The sequence below is a fragment of the Glycine max genome, chromosome 13, assembly GCF_000004515.6.
Source record: "Glycine max cultivar Williams 82 chromosome 13, Glycine_max_v4.0, whole genome shotgun sequence".
NCBI lineage: Eukaryota > Viridiplantae > Streptophyta > Magnoliopsida > Fabales > Fabaceae > Glycine > Glycine max.
The window spans coordinates 1,503,109-1,517,933 of NC_038249.2; the positions used below are offsets into that span (position 1 = coordinate 1,503,109).

At 37.4% G+C, this 14,825-nt stretch overlaps 2 protein-coding genes across 2 annotated transcripts; both read right to left on the reverse strand.

Moving 5' to 3' along the window:
- Positions 1–4,332: 4,332 nt before the first annotated feature.
- On the reverse strand, positions 4,333–9,421 carry LOC102663978 (protein MAIN-LIKE 1-like). The gene is made up of 4 exons (XM_006595234.1): positions 9,251–9,421; positions 5,271–5,330; positions 4,632–5,150; positions 4,333–4,512 (listed from the first exon to the last, which is right to left on the reverse strand). Exons 1-4 carry the CDS (start codon positions 9,419–9,421, stop codon positions 4,333–4,335), a joined length of 930 nt encoding a protein of 309 aa, XP_006595297.1.
- Positions 9,422–9,439: 18 nt separating this feature from the next.
- LOC102664094 (uncharacterized) lies at positions 9,440–10,225 on the reverse strand. Its single transcript, XM_006595235.1, has 2 exons — positions 9,920–10,225; positions 9,440–9,793 (listed from the first exon to the last, which is right to left on the reverse strand). Exons 1-2 carry the CDS (start codon positions 10,223–10,225, stop codon positions 9,440–9,442), a joined length of 660 nt encoding a protein of 219 aa, XP_006595298.1.
- Between the last annotated feature and the right edge of the window lie 4,600 nt (positions 10,226–14,825).

Sequence of the window (14,825 nt, forward strand, 5' to 3'; positions counted from 1 at the left end):
TTCAGAAGTTTCAAATTGTTTGTTTGCCTTGGCCGATGTTCATTGACTATGTTAACGACACATGGATTATCCCCCACAAGGAAAAATTTATTACAGCATGGACGAATAAGGTCATGCACCTAGGCAACACAACAACAAACATGTATTAAGAACTGATTTTATTTGTTAGTAAGGATTATTAATAAATCGTATTTAATTGTTGTATATTTTCATGTTTGTTGTGTATTTTAAATGTAGGGTTGAATCAGCTCATTGGGCTCTCAAAAGAGTACTACAAAATAGCGTTGGAGACCTATGTAGTGTTTGGGATGCTATGAACAACATGATCACGCTGCAACACGTTGAAATTAAAGCATCCTTTGAAACCAGTACGCATGTGGTTGGGCATGTATATAAAAAAACCTTATACAAGAGGCTTCTTAGGATGGTTTCAAGGGACGCTTTAAATCAGATTACTTCTGAGGTTGACCGTTTACGTTATCTCAGCAACAATCCTTCTTCTTGTGGTTGTGTGATGAGAAGCACGCACGGTCTTCCTTGTGCATGTGAGCTTTCTAGGTATACTGCTGGCAGCATCCCAGTGGAGTCAGTCCATATTTTCTGGAGGAGACTTTGCTTTTCAGACCAAGGGTTATGTGCGACGGAAGTCAGCATCAAGGAAGAGATAGAGACCATATCTAAAAGGTTTGATGAACTTGATGTGTCTAGCAAAGTAACTCTGAAGAGTAAACTTCGAGAAATTGCATACCCTGATCATAACTCTATGTGCCCTCCTCCGTCAAAGGTCAACACTAAAGGTGCACCAAAGAAACTGATGAAAAGAAGTCAAAGATCCACAAAGCGTGATCCGTCTTACTGGGAGTATGTTGATGCTTTTCATTCTGTTCAAAGCAGCAACTCTCCAGTCAAACGTAGTGTATCATGTTCTGAACCGCCTCAGCCAACAAGGATCATCCCGATGTTGGATCAATTTGCGCCATTCATTCAAGGTTTCATTCGTGACGTTGTAGATGTGAAAGCGGATGGTAACTATGGATATCGATCCATTGCCGCTTTATTAGGTATGGGGGAAGATTCATGGTCGTTAGTGCATAATGAATTGATTAAAGAACTTGGCAAGTGGTCGCATGAGTACATGCACCTCTTCGGTGGCACAGAGAGATTTGAACAATTAAAGTTGTCCCTACTTGTTGATGGATTTTCGAAGGTATGTTTTTATGCTAATTTTTTGAATAACAAACTGTAAATTACTTACATGTGTATGTTTGGTTGATTCAGGTTAGTGTGAACAAGTGGATGGATATAACGGAGATGGGATATGTGATTGCATCACGATATAACGTAATCCTTGTATCGTTGTCCTGACAACAATGCATGACATTTTTTCCTCTTAGAAGTCAACCACCACCTGATTCTTCTGGGCACCGCATGATATGTGTTGGTCACGTGTTTGGAAATCATTTTGTTCAGGTACATTGAATATAGTTAGTATAACAATTATGCAATGACTTCGCTGGTTCATTTGACACGGTCACCGCATGATATAATCTTTGTTCATGTACAACAGGTTTATTTGAAAGACCATTGTCCCTTACTGCCTCCAACGTTGTTGTAGTCAAGCAATTGTTATTCTCAGGCAAAGCAGTGGACAACTCCATATATTAGTAGAATGCAGCAATACACAAGCTTGATGTCATTCAAAAGACACTATGTCGACCTAAATGAAGACTAAACATGCATTGTTTATGTAATTGTATTCATTATGCGATATAATTTGTTGTAAGTCATTAGTAACCAATTAATATTATTAAGTACTCATTTCGTTAAGCAAAAAAATTGTTGGTCCAACAAAAATCATTTACGCGTGTAGCATACATCATTGTCATAATTGAAAACACATAATGACATGCATGCGTATTAAAGTTTGAGCGCAACAACACATTGACTGACTTGACTACACATTCTGAAGGAAACATAAACACGAAACATGTTCACGCGTGTCTATTTTTTTGTAAACAAAGTGAAGCAATCGCTCGGTCACAACCATCTATATATATATAGCAGACACGGCTAATAAATCACACATTATCTTGCTTTCACATAGTCTCCCAATTGATACACAAAGAATGGCATTTTTAGGAGAAACTAGCAGTTAGACGATTGCCAACTCAAGGTTGGCTTTCATTTTTCCAAATGGATCAATTATTCACAATGATACTGGGGTTTACTTTCAAACTTCAACTCTGGTGCCCATTCGAGTACCAAACAGCTGTGATTTTGCAACCCTAAAAACCAGAATACACAATACCCTTTAGCTATCCGACAAACAATTTTTGGATGAAATTCACTACCAGAAGCCATTCACCGATACAGGTAACCAAATTCGCTTTCAATGTATGAAATTGATAAATGATGACGATGCCAACACAATGTTAATGTGTAATGATCAATTTTCTTGTGTTGGTCCGATTGAGTTATTATGCACCGTTGGAAGAACACCGGGTGGAATAATAAACTTACTTCAATGCATTATGCTCGGTACTCATGACGCGATCCTGTATTACAACGGGAAATGGAACATGCCACCGTAGAACAAATTTGTTGGATGCGCGTTCACAGGAAAAAATCCTAAGAAATTTCAAATTCCTTCAACATGTACCATCGATGAACTGAAGAATTTAATAAAGCAAGTTGCACCTAAAGGAATTCCCCCTCTTGGAATTCACAAATCACAAACGGTAAGACGATTGTTTTTCCGCCAACCAGGTCGGTTTGAGTATTCAGATACGCTTATAAAATATGAAATAAATGAGCTGAGGACCAACGAAGAACTGCTGAAGGTGTTAGTACAATCTAACTACTGGGAAAAATATGGGCCAATAGAAATTTTAGCTGTCTTTACTAAATATGTTGTGAAAATCGAAGACGAGGTGACTGCGACATAGCTAAACAACTGAATGCAATGTTTATTTTTTTGCTTTTTCATTGATGTAACCTTTATCTGTTTACGGCGTGTTTAAATCCCATAATAAAGTTCAATGTGTTGTTTCAATGGTCCAAAGATAATTTATTTTAAATGTTTTACCTTAAAACATTACGCATACTTAGAAGGGTCGAATTCCTATTTTTTTGGATTTTCTGGCTCTTTCTTAGGTGTTATTTGATGGAACTGGGGAACGGGAATAATATTTTTGGGTTCTTTGACGTCCAAACATGAGAAATAGTGCCTCTCCATTGTCTTACGCCACTCGCACACCCACGGAAAAAAAAACCCCAAACATGGGTACTTGAACATGAAAAAGGGTCGGATTCCTATTTTATTGGATTTTCTGGCTCTATTTTTAGGTGTTATTTGATGGAACCGGGAAACGGGAATAATTTTTTTAGGTTCTTTGACCATCAAACATGAGAAATAGCGCCCCTCCATTGTCTTACGCCACTCGCACACCCACGGAAAAAACCCCAAACATGGGTACTTGAACATGAAAAAAGGCTCGAATTCCTATTTTTTTGGATTTTTAGGTGTTATTTGATGGAACCGGGGAACGGGAATAATTTTTTTGGGTTCTTTGACGTCCAAACATGAGAAATATCGCCCCTCCATTGTCTTACGCCACTCGCACACCCACAGAAAAAAAACCCCAAACATGGGTACTTGAACATGAATAAGGGTCGGATTCCTATTTTTTTTTATTTTCTTGCTCTTTTTTTAGGTGTTATTTGATGGAACCGGGGAACGGGAATAATGTTTTTGGGTTCTTTGACGTCCAAATATGAGAAATATCGCCCCTCCATTGTCTTACGCCACTCGCACACCCACGGAAAAAAAAACCCCAAACATGGGTACTTGAACATGAAAAAGGGTCTCATTCCTATTTTTTTGAATTTTCTGGCTCTTTTTTAGGTGTTATTTGATGGAACCGGGGAAAGGCAATAATTTTTTTGTGTTCTTTGATGTCCAAACTTGAGAAATAGCGCCCCTCCAATGTCTTAAACCACTCGTACACCCACCAAAAAAAACCCCAAACATGGGTACTTAAACATCAAAAAAGGATCTGATTCCTATTTTTTTGGATTTCTTGCCTCTTTTATAAAAACATTTATTTTTAATGTAATTCTTACGAACAAAACTCATGATTTTAGCTTCATTTTTAAAAAAAAAATTAAAACACTCCAAAACTTCGCTTAAGGACCACGATCAGAATCAGAATCGATACGTCAGTTAATATCAAAAATAATAAACTGTGCAAAACAAGTCAATTATATTAAACTAAAAAGTGTAACAAATACAAAAATTCATGTCAACTACAAAACAAAAAATAAATACAATAATCAATGCTCTGTGCGCCGTCTCTGTCGAGCCCTGACACTTTCATCAGCACAGGCTCCCCCTCTGGCGATCGTCAAGCAATCCTGCATAATATCATATAACTCTGTACCTGCAGTGACCATCCTAAGGTTGAGCACACGCTCCAACCTCTGTGCAACCGCCTCATAGCCGTCGTAATCATCCTGTGACAGTCATTAAAAACATTTATTATAAAATTTAAAATAAATAACAACTCATCAAACATTAAACGTGCAAAAAATCTTATCACTGCATGTGGAGGGGGGTCAAATGCCACTGGAACCTGGGGGCTGGGCAGCTGTATGTACTCCTCAGGGTCTGCGGCTGGTGCATCTCTGGGCTGGTCACCTGCCTGGGTCGGTATCATGAATGGGTGAGATATGCGGAAAAACCACTCTATGTAATCCGCAGATACTTGCCCAGGCACTAGACAAAGCTCACCCATAGGTAGTACGTGCTCCGCAAAATGCATCCACCTGTCATCTATATCATCATATGACAATCGAGCACTAACAGGCGGTGGAGGGATGCTCTGAATGTAACCAAACTGTCGTACCACCCTCTCCGGTCGAGCTGTGACCACCATAGGACCCCATCTCAGCTGACCCTGGAATGATGAAATTAGCTCAAAGGCCCTAACCCCCCGATGCTCAGTGTATGGCAACCAGGACACATCCATGACGGTCAAAGCATCACAACGTGCCCTGTAAGGTGCTCCTGTGATTCCCTTCATATGCGCCTTCGACGTCAGCCACCAGGAAGCACGTGGGGACGCCTCCTGGTATGTATCATCTGTGGCGCACTGGTGCACACTAGGGAAGTGCTCATAGATCCAGCACTACACAAAAAATGAGGTTAACATAACATAAAAATATGTTTAAATTATAACCGAACGTAACATATTAAAAAACACAAAATTTACCTGTAGTAGAGTCAGGTACCCCGCAATCTGTCGTGTGGTGGTCCTAGAAGCCTCATCTAACTGGTCATACATATGAACCATGTGGCGTCCCTAAATAATGACTAGTTTAATAGTAATGATTTAAATAACAAAAACCATGGGAAAATTTTTTTCTTTTTCTTTTTCGTTTCTTTCTCTTTTTCACAGTATTTAAGTTCAGAAGGAAAATCATCACTATAGAGTCCTGAATGGCCAGTTCACAACTCTATTCGAAGTCATTTCTTTCTGATCACTCATAACCTCTAAACTATTTTGCTCTTTCAAAAATACAAGTATACCAGCCATCATTTTAGGTCGTCACGTGTAAAATAATAAAATAAAATACGGTCAGTGAACTCTCTTGCAAATAAAGTTTGTTAATACTTTCATTTCAAATAACAAGATTAAACATAAGTACATTCATCATCTAAAGCTGTCCAAAATATGGGAGTTTTGCAAAATACATAGTGACATCCAAAGCAAAGGTATCCACTGTGGTGGCTTCAGCCACATGTATACAATCATCAAATTCCTATACAATAGGTCTACCCATACAAAAACAAAAAGAGTAAACCTAACAGTCTGTACTAGATACACCCACCCCCAAAAAGTATATAAACCTAGTCTAAGGAGTCGTCTGCTATAATGAAGAACCTCCGCTAGTCGCTATCCCTCCAAGACCGCTCTCCTCCGTAGAGTCTGCCTCAGATGCCGACATGACGTCCTCGGGAGAATCCACCTCAGGAAGTGGGTCCTCATCACCCTCTGGAAAGTCAAGAGCATCCACAGCAGGCTCAAGAGGTAGCTCCTCTGGGTCCTCCTCAGGGTCTTCCTCAGATGACGTCACCTCTATCACTTGGACTGGCTCCACTAGTCGATATGGAGTAGGTGTAGGTAATATCCACTCCACAGTGCGCTGAAGCGTGCGTGCTGGTTCCTCTGGATGTACCAATGAAGTAGCCGTGAATCGGATCGTGCCACGGAATCGGCACCTCGCATTGCCTTCGAGGGTCTACCAAACTCCCTCTAGGCACTCCATCTCCACTCGGTCATGGATTAATTGCGCTGCCATCGCGATCTACAAGAAATAAAATAAAGGGGGTAGACTATTTCACGAGAGATCTAACTACAGTAGCAACACAATGCATCCCATAACCACTGCATGTAATTAAAAGGTGTGCCTCAAGGCTTTTCATCTCTGGTAATCGATTACACAGCAATGGTAATCGATTACCAAAGGCCCAACTCGAGTTACACAGCTTTAGAACATGGAAACCTGCAATATGCACTGTGTAATCGATTACACATAACTGGTAATCGATTACCAGTGATCTGTTACTCTGTGTAATCGATTACACAGTATTGGTAATCGATTACCAGAGGCCTCCTCAACATACTGTCTCTATTTCTAAACCTGGTAATCGATTACACCCCTTGGTAATCGATTACCAGAGGCCATCTCAACTTCCTGACCCCATTTTTAGGCCTGGTAATCGATTGCACACCCTTGGTAATCGATTACCAGAGGCCATCTTAACTTCCTGTCTCCATTTTTAAGCCTTGTAATCGATTACACATCCTTTGTAATCGATTACCAGAGGCTATCTTCCAAATATCACTCAAGATCCATAGCTGGCCAGCCACCACACAAGCCTCCTTGCTTTGTGGTCTTTGTTCTTTTATCGGTTGACTGCCAGGAGCTCGCCTGTTGAGGTACGTCACAGGTTCTCACTGACTAACTATGCCCGGGTTGGGTCGGGATTGGTCAAGCTTGGTTTTAGGCAATAGCACCCCACCTGATATCCCCAAGGTCTCCTGACCCCCGCGACATATCTTGAGGTACCACTCTGTGGTCAACGAATAAAAGTAGGAAGACTGACTCTTCCACACTTTCTCACTTCAAGCTTGTAGGATTATGGGGTACCCGTCATATGTGGTACTAGGTGGCGATTGGGCGATGGTGCAAGTCCACTCTCCACACCCACAAATCACACATAAATCCACCATCCTCAGTTGCCCACCTTCAACTGAGCTCACGTACTCCCACGTAGCCCTTATCCTCGTTCCTCTCAACACTGGGTCCCCATCAATCCCTCCAAGCTTCCACAACATCCAAGCAATTCAACATCCAAACATCATGAACTATCAAAAACCAAGAAAACAGGGCAGAGGCAGAAAACTCTGCCCAAAACACAAACCAATACCACAGTTTTCCTTACTCAAATACCCCAGTAACATTCTCTTCGTTCCAATTCGTTCACCGTTGGATCGACTCGAAAATTTTACTGGAGGTCCCCAGTACATAAGTCTACATTTTGACCATTGGGATCTACTATAAAACGTCCAAAACCCAATATGTACAACCCTTTCCACAACCAGCCATACATAAGCATTTTCTGCACAAGCACAAAATTCTGCTGCACATTTCAACAGCAAAATTCTGCATAAAGTGCAGATTTTCGAAATCACTCTTGCCTTCATCCAATTTTGCCCAAATTGGATCCTACAAGTCCTAAATCATGTATAAATCATATCTAAACCAAAGACAAGCTTCAGACCAAAGCAACTCAAAATCTAGGTATCTAAAACCCCTCAATTTAGTGGATTTTCAAGGTTTGAGAAGTGAAAATGAGAATGGGGTAATTTTGGAGCAAACTCTCATCTCAAACAAGTCTATAACTTTAATCTAAACTCGCTCAAACTGGTTTTACGGCGAAAACTCTACCGAATCAAAATTTTACTCCTCAACACCCAATTTACCCTAGAAATGGCTCTTGCCTTCACTTTGGTCACTCATTTTCCTCCTTTGCACAGCCCAAGCTTTCCCACAGTCCTAAATGACATTTCAAACTAGGATTAACTCACTTTAATCTCCAATTACCACTAAATCCAGATTTAGCTTTTCAAATCCTCAAAGCATCACACTTTTCCACTCATATCACTACATTCTCACTTTTTAACCCTAGGTTAACTCTACCCTTCATCTCTATCAGTTTTCCATCAGCAATTTCAGCACACAAACATCATCATAAAATCCTAAAACAGAATGGGTAAGCTTGACTCACACCCAACATGACAAGTTTAGCATTCTTTCAACAAATTTCATCACAAATAACTATCATAAGGCATAAACCTAGTAAAACTACCCATCATATCTCCCAAACACCCAATACCCACGAAATTATGCGAGAAAGAAGTCTACCCAAACCTGAAATTTGAAGTCCCACAACGTAGAGGTGCGCTTCACGACTCCGAAAATGGCTTCCTTTCGCGATTTGGAGCAGAAATGGTGTGCAAAGGTTGGAGCTTTGATGGAGCTTCAATGGTGAGGAAGAAGAAGAGAATAGCAACGTGAGAATGAGGGAGAAAAGCTTCTGAATTCTTTTGGCTGAGTGAGGAGAGAGAACGTGGCTTTTTAGTTTAAAATGGCTTCATGTTTTCTTTTTTTAAACAAAAAAGGTATGCCACATGTCTCCTTTTGAGTGGAGTAAAAAGGGGCCCACTTTTTCTCTTGATGTGACTCATACTCAGTCACAAGAAGAGAAAAATCTGACCTTTTTGAAATGCTAAAATCTTGCCTCGGTTTGCATGTCGTTTCTCTGGTTCCAATCCCTCGCGTTTCTCAGCACCCGTCGGGGCCCGTTTTCGAAAGTAAGCAATATATATATCAAAACGCTCAGAATGAAACCCCGAGCGTGGTTCAGAGGTTGGTTTTGTTAAATTTTAAGTTGCACGTAAAACGATAATTTTTAGACTAATTAATTGAGAATTAACCTATAACTATCCAGTTATGGATTTCTCTTCGTTAATTAGCCTAACCCGCATATCTTTCCCCCAATATACCTACTTCTACCAGGAGTATATATGTATATATATATACACTGAATAATACTCATATATATAATCATTCAAAATGCATCGTTTACAAAATTCCGGGTAGAAGTTTCCAGGATGTCACAAACCAGCACGGCAACTCCCCAAGCATAACCACCACTCTGACCCAGGTCACAAAAAGCGTCTAGGTGAACCACATGAACGTATGTTGCACTCTTATTAGCAAAAAGAGTGCAACCGACCAGGTGCAGCAGATAAGCACGAGCTGCTACAATCCACCGTCGGGTCTGACATCTCATCTCATAAATGTCTCGAACTCATCCCAGTCGTACGTATGCCCCACGTGTCAGTGTTGTCTCGGTTCTAGCCTCCTCGGCAGACACCTCTAGCAACTCGGTCAGCAAAAAGATCGCCTCCTTCGTAGAAAGAGCATGAAAGCTGTGCAGCGCGCCAGTGATAGGCAAATGGAGGAGTGACGACACATCGTCCAATGTGATCGTCAACTCTCCTACCGGAAGGTGGAAGGTGCTGGTCTCGCTGTGCCACCTCTCCACAAATGCGGATTCAAGTCCAGGATCGCCAGTAACAACTGAACAATCGATCAGTGGACTTAATCTTGTAGCACCTACCAGTCCTTCAATCTCATGCACTGGCCTCCCAATCAATGTCACCTTCCTCCCATGTGACACTAACTTCAAATCAAGACGTTCTTGATTTGAAGTACAAATTATACAATTATAAAAAAAAATTAATGACAAACAAATCAACAATGATAAATAATTAACAAATTAAAATACGTGTCCACCCCAAACGGCGTGTGCAACATGGTCCGCAAATGATGTCAGCACTGACGAGTCACGTGGCCCACCTGGGAATCCCTCAGCATCATCAGCATATGACCCCTCAGCACCATCAGCACCCTGTACATCCGCAGTCATCTCAGGGGCATCCTCAGCAGGAACATCCTGAGTCATCTGATGAACCCGATGCCTATGGGCTGATGCAGTAGGCCTACGCCTTTCGGGAACATCATCATGGTCATCCTGTCTATCTCTACCTATAACTCTACCTATGGCACGACTTAAACCTCGTGTTCTAGCCATGATCTACAAATCATGTGGAACACGTATTTTTTTCGGTCAAAACATACACAACTTTCTTTATAAAAATAAAACAAGTTTATTTATAAAAAAAATAAGACTAATTTAAATAACATTATTTGAAAACACACACAAGATAATTTATAAAAAAATAAACAACTTCATTTATAAAAAAAACACAACTAATGTAAAAATAATTAATTATTCGCAACTTAATTTAAAAAAAACAACTTCATTTATAAAAAAACACAACTAATGTGAAAATAATTATTTATCCGCAACTTAATTTAAAAAAAATAAACAACTTCATTTATAAAAAAAACACAACTAATGTAAAAATAATTAATAAGTAAACACCCGCAACTTAATTTTTTTAAAAAATAAACAACTTCATTTATAAAAAAACACAACTAATGTAAAAATAATTAATTAAAAAATATCCACAACTTAATTTTAAAAAAATAAACAACTTCATTTATAAAAAAAACACAAGTAATGTAAAAATAATTAATTAGTAAACATCCACAAATTAATTTATAAAAAAAATACTTCATTTATAATAAAATAAACAACTTTATTAATAAACAAAAAAACACAACTAATTTAAAAATATATAATTAATAAATATACACAACTAAAATTATATATATAAAAATAAAACAAAATGGGAAAAAATATTTCAAAACATACACAACTTAATTTATATCATTTATAAAAAAAATTAGTATTTTAAAAAAAATTCCAAAACAAACACAACTTTATTTATAAAAATAAACAACTTCATTTATAAACAAAAAACATAAATAATTTAAAATTAAATAATTAGTAAAATACTTAACTAAAATCATATAAAAAATAAACAAAATCAATTAACAAAAATAACCAACTTAATTTATACAAATAACCAACTTTATTTATAAATAAAATACACTAATTTAAAAATAAACAAAACAATATTATAAAAAAAAAAACAAAACAATTTTTTTAAAAAAAAAAACTTTCCGGAAGAAGTGGTTCTTCCGGAAAGTGCTTCTAGAAAACTCAAAGGTCATCCGGAAGAACCCTTCTTTCGGAAAGTTTTCGGATGAACTACTTCTTCCGGAAAGTTTCCGGAAGACCTTTCAGTATTTTCGGAAGAACCCTTCTTCCGGAAATCTTCCGGAACACCTTCTTCTGGAAGTTCCGGAAGAAGCCTTCATGATTCATCCGGAAGACGCCATCGTAACCTCCTTTCCCCATTTTTTCCGGCGTCATCTACCCTAAGGTTCCACTATCCTACCCTAAATGCTACAACTAAACTGCATAATAAAACCAATGCCAAGTTAGGGACACCTACCTCGAAGGCAAACAACAACTGGTTCGAGGAGAAGAACGTTGGTCTCGCGGAGAAGAAGAAGGGGGCGCTGGTCTCGCGGAAGAAGGAAAGAAGCAGCAGGCAGGAGGTGAGTGCTTCCGGGAGGAGGGAGGGGCGCTTTTTAAATTTTTACTTAAAGGGGAAAATGGCCCATTCACTAAAATTGCTGGGTGCACCTAGCATATCCCACATAGCTTTAATCTAGGGTTGGCCCAACATATTTATGGACCCAAAGTGAATCTTGACGGGAGACCTTTTTAAAACTAATAATATTTTTCTAGAGAAATTAGTATAAGTTGATACTTAGCACAATTATTCATTGGCGGTGATGGACAATCAGAATTATATTACTTAACTGATGGCCAAAGTTTATTTTTCAAATTTCTTATAACTCAAACCAAACATTTGTCAATAATAGTTTTTTTATTATCATATTATTAGTATAGGGTATCATATTATCATTAATTTTTCAATGACTACTCTTTATTAAAGAATTCAATTGTCCATCTTTAATAGAATCTTCTCTCGTACTCATGTTTTTTTCATCTACAAGGTTCAAACGTAATATCTTGCTTAAGGGGATCGAGCCTAATCATACTTAAACCAACAATTTGTTGGTTGTCAATAATTTTATTACTACAAAAAGATCTAATTAAAACTAAAATATATTTTATTAGTGTTTATAATAACTAATTTTGTGAGTTAAGGTTTTTATACAAGCTAACAACAAAGTTTTTGTCTACAAACTAGTTGATGAAAGAAAATTTTCATTTGTTGGTTAAAGGAACATGTTGGATTGAGTTTCAATTTATATGAAGTTGTTGATGAAGCTAAATCCATGAAGAAATCATGTTTATTTTTTAAAGGTTGATTATGAGAAGACATATGATTTAGTGTGTTGGGATTTTATTTTATACTAAGCGCATGATAAGTCAAATGGGGTTCAATAGTAAATGTGTTAATTGGATTAAAGGATGTCCATGCATTGAATCAATGATGATATTGTTAGGTCTGGACAACCATGCGTCTCATCTACCTTAGATTTTGATGTATCACAATAAGTATAAATTATTGATATTCTAATGAGTTTTTGACAAGTGGACATGATTATTATGTTAAAGGATTTACAACATTAAACATCATCCACAACTATAGAGAGCATGCTATATTTTTGAACCTAATGTCCATCACACTATATTTAATGAGCGTCCACTCTTGTGCATAAAAGTATAACATGTGTCATATGGTAAACTGTGCATTTAGTCTCAAAGACTGAGTATCATGAAAAAGAGAAGTGCACATGTACTATTTTATTAAAATTCTATTTGTCTCTATGATGTTTGAATAACTAACATTTGAATTCAAGAAAAGGACAATATAGAAGAGACTAGAAGGCATTTGTGGAATATCCCCTGGAAGGATGCTTTTAGAAAGGTCATAAAGCACATGACGTTGTTTATACTTTGTATAAAATCCTTGTCATTCAGAGCTTGATACGTCAACCAATTCCTCTATGTGAAACAACGGTCCTTTCAGGATAACGACACAAATCCCACAACAGGTGCTTCAATGAAGTTTATATAGAAGAATGTCTCCCTCAATGAAGCAACTAACGAAAAATGTGAAAGAAAAATTACAAAAGTGCAAGAAATATTCTAAAAGTGAAACTCTACTAAAAACACTACATGTTCTTAATTATTCTTTGCGAAGCAAAGTAGTATGTATTTGTGCTTAATTATATATTCACTCTTTGAGTGTTAAGAATACTTGTATTCAATCAAACATTTGTTTGTGAAAGCCAGGAGTAATTTAGTGTTAAAAAATACTTGGGTTCTTAGATTTAGGGAAAGTTTAAGAAGATACTAGAAGTGGTGTTAAGAATACTTGTAAAGCCAGGAGTGGTGGGTTAGAATACTTGTTTTGTAATCAGTTTTGATTAGTGGAACCCTTTACTAGTGTGTAAAGGAGAACTCGACATAGCTCATGTTAAGCAAACCAATATAAATAAAGTGTTTATACTTCTCTCCATATAGTTTTATCTAGTATTTTTATTATATTTTCTAACATTAATTTACACTAAGTGCTTATTTGAAAAACCTTTTAAGAACCTTTTATTTGCCACTAGACGACCTCTCTGATCTTTTTTACATATTCTTAGTGGACGAATAGTGTTTTACTCTGTTTTATTCATACTAATTTTGCTATCGCGGATTTTTTTTTATCTTTGATATATACACTATTCAACCCCCATTTTTGTGTGTTTCTTGCATTTTCACATATTAGTATTGGTGAACAAAAGCCCAACATAAGAATTTAAGGTTGAAAAAGCAATGAGGCAAGGGAATGCCATTGCTTCCTTTCTCTTGGCTTAAATGGGTTGATGAGACACACTTAATTAGGGGTGGGAATAGGCCAGGCCAGGTTTTGAAAGGCCTGAGCCTAGCCTACGATGGATTTTTTAGGCTTGAGTCTAGCCTATGGCCTATCAAAGGCTTTTATTTTGGCTCGGCCTGACCTTTTTAAAAGCCTAATCTGGCCTGATAGCCTTTTTAAAAGCTTTCTTCACATTAAATATTTAATATCCCTTTGCTCTAGAGTAGGAACGTAATAGGAAAGTTGAAGGAAAAGGAAATCCAATAAAAATAACCAGGAATATAAAGGGGCACATGACTCACACTTAAATTGTAATTAAAGTCTTACTTGATTATAGGAATAAAAGTTATAGAGTAGTAATGTGTAATCAAAGTCTGATAGTTTCAAAAAAATAATTAATTATATCCAAAAAATAATATATATATATATATATATATATATATAGCCCGACCTATCTGGCTTATAAGCCTTTTTAATAAGCTTAAGTCTAATCTATTTAATTTAATAGATTTTTAAGAAAGCATGAGTCTAACCTTTTAATTAAATAAGTTAGAACATGTCAGGTTTTATGTAGGCCAACCTGATCTATTCTCACCCCTATACTTAATGACAAAATATTCTCTAGCTTTAAAGTGTGATATGAAAGGTTGCATATTTTTGTTATCGATTGCAAATGAAACTTTGTTCTTTGGCGGGCCATCATTAAGGAATGTGATAACTGTGAAGAGCATGTTGTGATGCTTTGAACTTGTGTAAGCCCTTAATTTCAATTTCATTAGATCAAGTTGACTGGGGTGGTAGTAGAAGAGAGTATCATACAAAGATATGTTGCATTGTTAAATTCTCATTCCATTTGTGTACTTGGGTATTCTAGTA